The following is a 12,074-nucleotide window of genomic DNA, read 5'->3' as shown; positions in this document are numbered from 1 at the left end:
GAACACTAGATCTAGCTGATTCCCTAGGAATAACCATATTTCCGACATTTTGTTCACTATATGTTTAAATTTTTATTTTTAAATAAATTATTTGGTACGTCAGAAACGGTTATGGAGTATTTTTATGGCTGTTCTAATAGACAGGTAAATCACTGTCACATAACCTATCAGCACTGTGCAATATCCAGTTAATGACTGTAATATTACTCATCTACTAATACTTAGTGAATTTTACATTTGATTTTGTGTTTTATACAAATTCTGGTTTTGTTGTATTATTTCTTAAGCCTTTTCATAGTAATAACAGCAATTTTTATTATTTCATTTTAACAACAAATAATTCTTTTCTATTAATTACGTTACACTTCTGTTTAAGTGGTCAATTACTATATACGCTACCCAATAAAAATTCGAGAATTATTTCTTAAGCCGTATCATGGCGATAACGGCAATATTTATTATTCCATTTTAATAAAGAATAATTCTTTTCTATTAATTATGTTACACGCATGCTTACGCGGTCAATTACTATATACCCTACGTCCAATTAAAATTAGACAATCGTAGGTGTTTTGCCGTGAAATACGTGCGATAGTAAATATAAATCAAACTGCGTTTAAAGGGCATAGCCGATTAAGATGGTCAAAACTGCCCTTAGAGGTTTTTCAATGAGTCATATACCGTTCGATAGCTGACCAATAAAAACTCATCTGTGCAAAATTTTAACCCTGTAACTTGTCCGTGAGGGTAGTTACAGAGTAAATTAGATTTCGCGGTTTTCCGGCTTTTTTCCACCTTTAGCGGTTTTCTAAAATTTTGAAAAAAATATGGCTTATTTTGGACATCAAGCCGGATGTTATAGAATTTTTTCAGATTTTTCAGTTGCAATCTGTGATTATCAAAAATGAAAAACCCCAAAAAAATCGGAAAATTGAAAAATTCTCGAAAAATTAATTACTGTAAAACTATTTCATTAATTTCCTGACAAGGTACTATCACGGCTCGTGTACTCAATTTTTCTCAGATTTTTTGTTCGCCTGCAACGTTGTCAAAAAAAATGAAAACCCAACGTGTCGATGTTTTTTGCTGTCAGAATGAAGCTACTACTTTTCTAGTTTACCGCGAGTGTGGATTAAGTAATTCTAAACGTTATTGCATCGAAACAAACAAGTTTTGAACCCTGAAAATGCGAATTAGGCGAGCAAAAAAATTGTAACGAGCGGAATGTATGCCAAAATGTTTCCAATCATTACAACTCAATCGGTTAGCGGAATGGTTAAAATTTTGCACAGATGAGTTTTTATTGATCAGCTATCGAACGGTATATGACTCATTAAAAAACCTCTAAGGGCAGTTTTGACCATCTTAATCGGCTATGCCCTTTGAGTTCTGCTCGAATAGAAATCAGCACGTGTTCCATTACTCTTTTCGTAGAAGGGTTCCGGCGAGAGTAATGTTTGAATAACAGATCAGCAATGATAATAATAGTAATTTCTTCGACGGATGATTTGCGGAGAAAAGATCGAGGATAAAGCATGGGGCGGTGAACCGGCTTCAAATAAATGCAGTCGGTTAGAGGATTTTAAATGAGACCCTGGGCAATGTAAACTTCAACAACGAAGGTAATTCGAAAGTTTTAAACGATGGATTCCACCGGCTGATTGAATTCCAGAGGAAATTTCTACGACCCCTGCTGTTTGTTCACCTTTTATTTAGGTTCCGTATGTTGATGTTGCAATTTCGTTTAAATCGCGCGGACGGCGACGAGTCCTTTAAATCAACCAAGATTGAGAAGTAGGAATAAAAGCTTCGTTTTAACGATGCCATCGGTGTCCGTTGTTATTTAACCCCTTGCCGTACTATTTTCTTCATAGATAACAAGGATGAGTACTTTTTCTACTGTGATAATTTCATGGAAGGAAAGAGAACGATATTTATCGCGATTGTCTATATTTACTTAAATCGTTAAATACCGATGACAAAAGAGCACAGACTTTTATTCCGGCTTAAAAGAACGGAATAACATTTATAATTAACAAGATATTAATACAAACCACTATGACGAGCCAAGCTCGTCAAAATACGGCGAGGAGTTAGTACAGTAAAAGTATAGAAGCACGAGACTGTGAAATATTTCAGAAAATTTTTTCGAGGCTCAGCGAAGGAAAGATTGGATTTGATTTCAAAGTAACAAAGTGTCAAATGCATTCTTCTCGCTCCATTGATAATTACGTTTGTTAGTGCCCAGAACTATCATTTTTTATGACACGGACGAGTCTAGCCGGCTATTTTTGAGGTTAGGATTTTTTGCTAAGAGCTGGTATGCAATTTAGACTCAACCCCTTGCACTGTAATAACGGCGCAAAGGAAGGGTGTCTTCTTGGAAAAAGACTCGCTGATTGGTTATTGTCAAAATCCAGGAAAACCAATCAGTGAGTATTAGAAATGCGTGAAAGGGGCAACAGTTTACTTTTAGGGAGAACCTTTTTTTAGCACATCAGAGTTGTCATAGAATTCGAGGACCTTAGACCTTCCGAGCAAAGATGTAACATAGTACCAGGCTAAATAAATCAGTTTTTTTCGCAGCTAAATTCCGTTCCTACATTTTATCCCTTTCGAAGATGTTTATACTATACATACTTTTATTTCATAGTTTACATGAGACGCTTTTGTTAATCGAGTATCTGGCAACTTTGCGTGCCTCAAACAGTTGATTATCATGAAATAAAACATTACTGACAAGACGATACTGTGTTTTACTAAATATAATAAATATCATTGTAAAATTTAGAGAACAGGAAACGACGTCTACTTCACAGCATTTCGTACCTCAGTATCAACTACTCAGTAATGCGTTCTGTTCACAGTTATCACATTTTCCCACAAGCTATCCGTAGCGAAAGAGTTATACGGTCCACACACCTATAACGTCACAGATCGTCGCTAATAACTGACGACGCCGTGTCGCCCCAACAGCGTTCGACCCGAACGTGTAACGAACATATAGGTTCAGATAATAAATTATTCTAGCAAGACAAAAGAAATTCACGGGCACGAAAGTGAGGGAGCATGCTCGTATACATAATGTAGTAGAATTTCGATAATCCAATATGCTCGGGATATCAGGGAACGGCGTACCATCAAATGTGTCGCGCTACTGGATTATATTTCTAAAGCCGAGAAAATAACCGGAAATAAAATGCAGGAAAACAATTTAAACAACATCCACGATTAATAACAGTAATGCGACGCTTCGTAACGGTCGGTGTATTATATTCGAACCGGCTCGCGTTCCACTCCATCGATATCAATTACCGTTTAATAATTAAATTATGTTTTATATTTTACAGTGTCACTCGCAAGCAGAACGCTTTGGGCAATTTCGTGTTGATTTATATCCACTGCATAAAAACATTACATGCAAATTTAAGCTGTCGAGTCGAGCGTATTTAAGCGCTGCATCAAGAATCGGTTACTGATATTTCAAAGGATAGAAACTTGTTTAACCAGTTGTGCAGACATAAAAATATAATACTCTGCAAATTTAACCTTGATAACATTGAAATTCTGGTAAACAACGACGAAGTAAATGTGCCTCTCTCGACAAAATATATAATAGTTGGTATAAGTGAGTACATTTAAGTTACTCACTCCGAATAGAAACCAGAGAAAGTATACAAGGTGTCCCAAAAGTTTCTCAAACTCGGGAAATGAGGGGTTCACGAGGTCATTTGAAGTAACTTTCTCCTTAGCGTAAATGCAATCCGCGGCTTAGTTTATGAGTTATTAATTAAATACACTGGCCAATGAGAGGCGAGCTCGGTTGACACGAAACGGCAGAACCAATGGCCGCCGCCATTGATGAAATGGATGAAACTCAGTTCCGCTGATTGGTCACTTCGCGTTGACGGTGTTCGCTTCTCATTGGTCACTGTTTTTTATTAATAACTCGTAAATATAATCGCGGATTGCATTTACGCTAAGGAAAAAGTTACTTCAAATGACGTCAGAAATCCCTCATTTCATGATTTTGAGCAACTTTTGAAACACCTTGTAGTCTCTGTCAACCTCGCAGTATATTTTGTAAAAAGGAAACAAATTATATTGTATTAACTCAACTAAGGATAGGATACACTAAAATTTATTTACTCTTAAAGACTGGAGAACCATTTTGTAAAAACTGTGACATTTGGCTTGTAGTTAAACACCAATAGAGTGTCCATCATTTAGCAATATCAGAAAAAAGGTAAAAGTGACCATTACTATCAGCGAATATTTTAACCACTATATACGTACCGTAAAAGTTATGTACTATTGGCAAGAAATCAATTTGCTTAGAGATATTTTAAGCAACCCACAAGTGGAATTCCACAAGACATTCAATGAATAAATAAATAAAAACAAAGTGTTTAAATTATCGATATTCGAGAATTGAAAAATCCATTTCCCAATATTCAAAAATACCCCAAAAATCGATTTCCTAATACAACCGAGTCGATTCTGTCTTTGTCCAAGGTATAGCGAAGTATAATAATGTATAATGCTGTTGACGTTTGACAAATGATGTTTGTCGTCTTACCTTAAGATCGCCGGACTGATCATAGAATGTTGACGGCGCGAGGGCTGCTTTCAGTCTTCTATTCCTGTAGAAGATGAACATGATGGCTGCCAGCAGGATCACTATCACCGTTGTTAGGTTCCCAATCACGAGGCCGACGAACTGCTTTGATTCGGGCTCCTTGCTCTTCTCTGGAACTAATAGAAATAAGTCGCAGTTATCTACGGCAGTACTTGTTTATTCTGCTAAATTCACTTTTGTCGAATTTCGCAGCACTCTCTAACATACAGTCAGTCCCATAAGTATTCATACACTCATTGTTTATAAGAGAAATCTGTTGAAATCAAGGAGTACATGTAAAATTTTGCAATAAACTTTTTCATACTTTCTGTATTAAAAGAATTATTATTGAATGATATGGAAAAACTAAATTTATAGAAGATATTATAAATATACTGCTGTAAATATAGACGCAATAAATTTTTCTTCTCAAAATTAAACCCAACGAACACGAAGACTGAGAAACTTGCACTGCTTTATAAAAATTATAAAACCATTTTTCATTTTTATTATAATCATATTCAATCATTTCCTATATAGAAATCTTTACAATTTCCATAATTCTTAATAAATTGAGAAATCGTGATGTCGAACACTTTGATTGGTCAGCGAATTTTCATATCCTCGTACCTTCGCAATTTATCCCATAGAAACATTTGATAAATAAAAGTATCAAAATGAAAACTCTTTACTAAAAATGATCTTTACCAATTCCTGCGTCAAAATCGAAATGCCGAATTTAGTAATCGTACCCATAAGCCGATTAAGAACGAAACGATCGCTGCCTGAACCAATCCCGGGATTCGCGACAGTTTTTCTATGTTGTTCGGAAAGTTACCGAATTCTACAGTAATTTCGTTCAATGGCATCCAATTAGTAGAGGTGACGAAGAGTGAAACGACGTCTCGTGGTTCAATTCGGACGTGCGTTTGTGGCACCATGAACAATCGTACGTGATCCGAGACATGCACGTGTACACGTCTCTAGTGTCTACCATCCAGGCCACCGGATACACCAATGTACATGACCTATCACGGTGGATATTATCGTGAAGGCAGGCCTCGCATAATGCACGATGGGGCGATAATGATGATTGCGTTCATCATGCTGGTCATAATTGGATCACCGTCGATCACCTTTATCGACCAGTTGCTCTTATTCGACGATCGACTTGATCTTTGTCATTTCTGTGTTAATTCAATTAGTCGAATCCCCGAAAAAAAGAATTTAAAAAAATGTTATACGAATTAAAAATATGGGTTATGTCAGTCCGAGAACCAATCTATTTATCTAATTTTGTATTTAGCGTTTGACGGTGTGTCAACTCTTTAGTTTTTAGCAACGAAAACATTTTTTATTGGTTCAGTTATCAAACATAATACTTTTTGCATTTTTATTTTCCTTATTATATATGTATATAGAATATTTTTTTAACAATAATATATATTATTGCTAAGTTATTAAAAAAACATATATATATATATACACTGTTATGTATCCTAATTTGATAACAACGCGGAATTTCTGAGTATTCGAACACAGGGGAGACATATTATTAATAAATAATAAAGCGAAGTGAAAGACTACTTTTAAGTTTATCGCAACGCGTGCCGTGGGCGCGATAAAATGTGTCAAACAGGCACCAGGGACGGATAAGAATGAAATATTTAATAGTTTCTTGATCTCGATCTAAAGAACCATGTAAACCGTTTTACTTTCCTTGCTATCTGCTTGAGAAAAAGGAATTCAGTTCAGCATTACATTAAACTAACATTTCGATTCTCAGTTACAGTAATTCTTATATAAATAATAACTCTACTATTAATTAATAACAAATTGATTATTTATTAATAATAACTCTATTATTAATGATTAATACCTCTATTTCTTCCTTATCTAAATATTCGTTCCATAATCGATCCAAGATGGAAACTACACAGTGCAATCATAGGGACTCTTTACCAGCATTTTTACTTCCATCATAAAAAATTTTACCTCACCGCGGAAGTTAAATTAAATCTTTATTCCAGCGCGGCAGCAGTTTCGTTGCACATTCATTTAATAGATTCGGATAAGGGAAGTTCAACGGTAGTTACTTTCGCGTTCGAAGAAGCGTCGTTCTATCGGTGTTCCCGCTGTTTCCTTTTCCCCGAAAGAAAGTTTCCCGCAATTTCGAGCTGTTTCGTGCTTCACTTGAGATCGCTATGGACCGGTCTCATTTCGTTTCTATTCGAACACGTGTCGTAACGCTTCGCGCGAACAGACTTCGACCAACGCGAATCGACTGGAGCAGAGACAACCAGACGACGTTACACTCGGTAAACGTCTCTTGCTCGATTCCCGCCCAGAGAACGGTATATTGTTCCATGTAACATGGTTTAACGCTTTCGGTACTAGCGCCGGATATATCCGGATGACCGGTTTAAATAATAGAATTTTATATAAGTATCTTTTAATATTAATGCTTTGCACTCCAAGCCATTTTAACTTCAAATCGGAAATAATTTCTCCGGTTCGCACTATATTCATTTTATATAACTATTTAAGTGCATTTAAATTATTTAAATGCATTTCCTGCATGCGAAAATAATTCTTGTGAGTCATACCAGCAGTTCCACTTGTAACAATTTTTCAACTCTAAACTTTATTAATATAAAAATTATCTTAAAACGTGACGGAACAATTGTAGTGGTGCCTCAGAGTCACCACTCGAGTGCAATGGGTTAAAGGTACGAGCAACAAGTTTTGTTAGAAAACATAATCTTATCAAGCACAGTTTTTATTTAACGTTAAGGAAAATCTTAAGGAGGATGATTGACCATGAGTGAATTTTCGAAAGGGTTAAAATAATGTACAATAGTTGCATCTTTCTACTTGTTGCTGTCGCGTACGTCTTTTCCCAAATTTCAAAATTGTTTCAATTCTTGACCATCGATTTATAAATTCGAACAAAATTGTTACAAAATATTTTACTGCTTCGTTCACGCTGTACATAAAATGTTTTCTGTTTATCGCTTTCTCTATTTTTTTATGCTTGAAAGGGGAATGATAATTGCAACGGTATGCAGCGGGTATTTCATACGTCTCTTCGCGGCGCGCTTGTGCAGCAATGAAAAGTAGAGAACAGGAAATAACACGCTCTTGAACGCGACGCACTGTATCTTCGTGAAACTCTGAACAAAAAAAAAGAGGTCAAGCGGCGCGGCTGTTGACACACAAAGCGGAAGAATTCAATAAATTCAGTCTATTTGCATTACGGGAAGTAAAACGAGTGGCCGGGGAAACTCGGCCATAAAACCGTTCGATTACAGTGAATATCGTCCGAGCGACTCGAAAGTAGAAGAAGAGGAAAAAGAGGAAGAAGGGGAAGCGGAGGTAAAGTGCTGGATAACAATTAGACCGTTTATCGGGCAATACGACGACGCGGAAACGTCGGTCAGTAGTGCTTTAGATTTACTTCTCTTAACACTTCCGCTCAAAGTGAAGTGCTCTCCGGAGGACAGAGCCGGAAGAAAGGAAATTAATTAGATTTTGCTTTCTTCTCGGCGGAGCTGAAAGAAAAGAACGACACCGGTACATTATCGATTTATAGGGTCGGTCTTCTCCGGCTCCGTTTGATCGTGAAACCGAGAATTTTCGAGGACCACAGGCAAACCATTATACAGTACCACGGGAATAAGCTATAAAAATGATACGGACGAAATACTAAGAAGCGTAAAGACTTTTCTGTTCGACAGAAATCTTTTATTAGGTTGGGAACAAAGAAGTCCATTATTTTTACGTGAACTTCCAGACTTTATTTAACATGTTTCCGATTGTCCGATTTAGATGAAATATGCACCGTTTTGTTCTATAATTTGTTGCCATTTTAAAGGTACCCTCATAATGCCTCTCTCGTAGAAGTCTTGGCACCTATTAGCGAAAAACTTTTGTAATCGACTTTCACAATCTTCTCTTGATGCCAATTTCTGATCACTAAGGAAGTTTTGAAATGCAAGATAAACATGGTAATCGCTTGGCGCGTTTAACCCTTTCGCTCCGACTGGCGTATATATACGCCCTCGAAGAACGTCCATTTGAACATGTATACACACATTACATGAGATACTTTTGTTATATCTAAAAAAAATAAATTATGATTACGAACTTTTATATTTTAGAAAGCAAAATGACATTACTAAATATAATAAATATCATTTTAAAAGGAGAACAGAAACGACTTCTACTTCCTAGCATTTCGTATATCGGTGTACTCAGTAATGCGCTCCGTAACGAAAGGGTTAACACATCCGCATTGGAAAACGAGAATTTTTATTCTGAAAGTAGAAAACGTTGTCGTCGGGTGACGAATATTCTCGTTTTTTGAGAAGTATTAAAAAAAAAATTGTTATAAAATTGCTGAAATACTCCGATTTATACGAAAATTTAAAGAAAAATAGCCCGATGCGATTTGGTTAAGATCTTGCAATAAATTGTTCGCTGCAGACGTCCACGTGCATAACGTTTGCTTCTACCAAAATTTCGACAAAATTGAGTGATCGATGAGGAAACTGTTTAAATTTTTAACAAAATTAACAATGGCGGTTTTGCTTGGTTTACATTGCCTTTCCAGATTGGAAATGAATTATTCCATAGCGTACAATCTACACCCGTTCCTCAATTTACCGTGCACCTCTTTTTTTACGCGAATATTTGTTTTACGCGGAAAATTTACCTCAATTTACGCGGAACTTTTTACACGCGGTCATTGATTTACGAGATCTTACGGGAAGATATCCGTATAGCTCTTAAGTTTTAATTAAAAATTCTGTCGAAATTTAATAAAACGTTGCAGCGAATATCAGCTAATTTGATGAAAACTTGGCGACAGAATTTATTGAGAAAAACTCGTCCGAAGAAATGTATATCTACAATGAATACGGGGGCGAACTTCCAAGTATATCGAGCGACGAAAATGACGAGCTTGTGGTAATTAAAAAGCAAAGGCTTATTACTTTGAATTGCAGTGGTATTTGAATAATACTTGCAGCAGTATATCGAATAAAATTTACGGTAGTATATCAAATAAAACTTAAATATTTTTGCTTTCCAGAATGTCTTATTTATTTGTTTGTTAGGTTACATGAAATAGATACGTATAAATGCATTTTTAAAACTTTTGCTAATTTTTATTCCTAATATTTTTCCTTTTTAATTTACACGACTTTTATTCACGTAAATCAAATCAGATAATAAATATATTAAATAAATTGAGGGACAAGTGTATTCTAGTTTGAAACTTAGTCCGTATGACATTAACAGTTTAAAAAGTGCAGTAGAAATAAATCCATTGTCCATAACACATCATTAAATGGAAAATGCAAGAGATTCTTTTTTTAAACAACGAACATAGTTGACGATCACAAAGTATACCCGTTCGAAGAACAAAAACTCTGAAAATCCACGAAACAGTGCTCCTAAATAGTCCGCAATAATTTAATTGCAAATACGTTTTAAATTGCACGAGAAATTTCTTTTAATTCGTTAACGTTACACATTACCGAATAATCGCGTACTTGCAGGATAATTGTTCCCGTCCAACATTTTACAAAATTCGTCGGGGACTTCTAAAAAAATCACCGAGAGGAGAAAGCACGGAATCGCTCCCTGCTCTGTACAAGCCCGTACAAAAAATCTATCAATCATGCATACAGAGTTCGTTGTATCTAAACTCGCGTCAAACGCGTGTTTAAATACGAACGATAAAAATCGAGTGAAAAGGCTCCGTCAATTTTCCGATGCGGAGTATAAACAGAAATTCTGCGAAGTGTAATTAAAGCATTCGATATTAATCGCTCGGATCCGTTCGGTTCAAAAGCGGCCGAACAATAATGGGGAAACCGGGGGGAATCAAATGTTTTTTCAAAATCTCGTTATACGCTCCCTTTCATCGCCGTTCTACCCAATCAACATTGTATGTACATGTGAACACGGGAGAAACAACGCGCGCGCAAAAAAAAAACGAGCAGGAGAAAGAGCGACGGGAAAGAAGGAAAAAAGCGACGGAAAAAAGGGACTGTTCGTGATCGGCATTCAATTTTCGTGCAGCATCAAGGCACAAAAAAAAGTCGACCGGGAAAATAGGAGCGTGGAGGCGCGAGGGTGGTGGTGGTGGTGGTGGTAGCGGTGGTGGTGGGGGGGGGGGGGGGATAAAGAAGAGTGGAAATTGCGCGGAAAATTACGAAGGGGAACCCCCCTTCGATGTAACAATACCAGAAACCAGGCGAGGCAGACTTACGAGCATTATCGTTGTTTTCCTCCTTATTAAAAGTGGCCTTCACTTCGTCTCTCTGCAGTGGACCCTCGTTATTCTGATAGGGGCTGCCGGTTGCCGATACAATGCCGCTCTTGTTCCTCGGCTCCTCGTCCTCGGTGTTGTTCCATTCGGAGATTACTGCGCATCACGGATAAAGACTAATGAAATTTCTCTGGTCGGCAAAAGAAACCGGTTCGCGCGCGACCCCGCGTCGCTGCCGCCGGCCCGGGAGTCTTTTAAACGCGCCGTATCGCATTAATGAGACGACAAATTAATACAGCCGTCGTATCGTTTGCGCCCGTTTCATCAATGCTAACTTTGTGTACGGCTCCTTTAGCTTCGCACGGACCGAACCTTGGGTCGCTTTTTAAATCGCTGGCGCGCCGGCCCTCTGAGAAGATTCTTTAACGCGTTCGCTGCCGCGGCAATGACTGTTCTATAAAACCAACGTAATTTATCTGGTGAAGAAAAACTCGAGGGCCGCGAGATTCAGCGCGGCGATTATGTGATATTACTGGACGTGTTTTGATCGAATGTTAAAGTCTTAACGTCTGAGATGGTCGTTGCTTTTACAATGATTGCAGTCAGAAAATTGGTAGAGTAATTCATGTAACAGAATATACTGAATATGTACAGAATATATTGAATATATTGAATATACTGAGTATACTGAATATACACTGAATATACTGAATATACCTTAAATATACTAAATATATACCGAATATATACTGAATATATACTGAATATATATTGAATATACTGAATATTTGCAGAATATACTAAATACTGAATATATGCTGAATATATACTGAATATATACTGAATATACTGAATATACTGAATATATATAGACTATACGAAATACTGAATATACTGAATATATATAGACTATACGAAATACTGAATATACTGAATGTAACAGAATATACTGAATATAACAGAATATGTATGTACATATTTATATGCATATTTCAATAGAATGAAAGATGTATTTTCCGACTGCAATTCCTGCAAAAGGAGTGACCGTATCGGATATTACAGATTTGTGTTGTCTGATTTCATGATCTAAGGAGAAACAGTGATCATCCAGGTTTTTAATCAGATTTCAATAAAATGGAAAATTGTTGTTTCTTCTCAGACCATGGGAAAATGAATTCG

The 12,074-nt window shown here is 36.6% G+C and overlaps 1 protein-coding gene across 1 annotated transcript in view; it reads right to left on the bottom strand.

Annotated features, from left to right (window-relative positions):
• Ddr (discoidin domain-containing receptor 2) overlaps positions 1-12,074 on the bottom strand; it is a 385,161-nt gene that overhangs the window by 71,171 nt on the left and 301,916 nt on the right. Inside the window, exons 10-11 of the mRNA XM_078185212.1 lie at positions 10,896-11,051; positions 4,580-4,755 (exon numbers count right to left, since the gene is read on the bottom strand). Coding sequence (XP_078041338.1) covers positions 4,580-4,755; positions 10,896-11,051 — 332 coding nt within the window. The remainder of the gene's footprint in view (positions 1-4,579; positions 4,756-10,895; positions 11,052-12,074) is intronic.

The sequence above is a fragment of the Augochlora pura genome, chromosome 7 (assembly GCF_028453695.1).
Source record: "Augochlora pura isolate Apur16 chromosome 7, APUR_v2.2.1, whole genome shotgun sequence".
Lineage (NCBI taxonomy): Eukaryota > Metazoa > Arthropoda > Insecta > Hymenoptera > Halictidae > Augochlora > Augochlora pura.
This window is presented reverse-complemented; position numbering and strand designations above follow the sequence as displayed.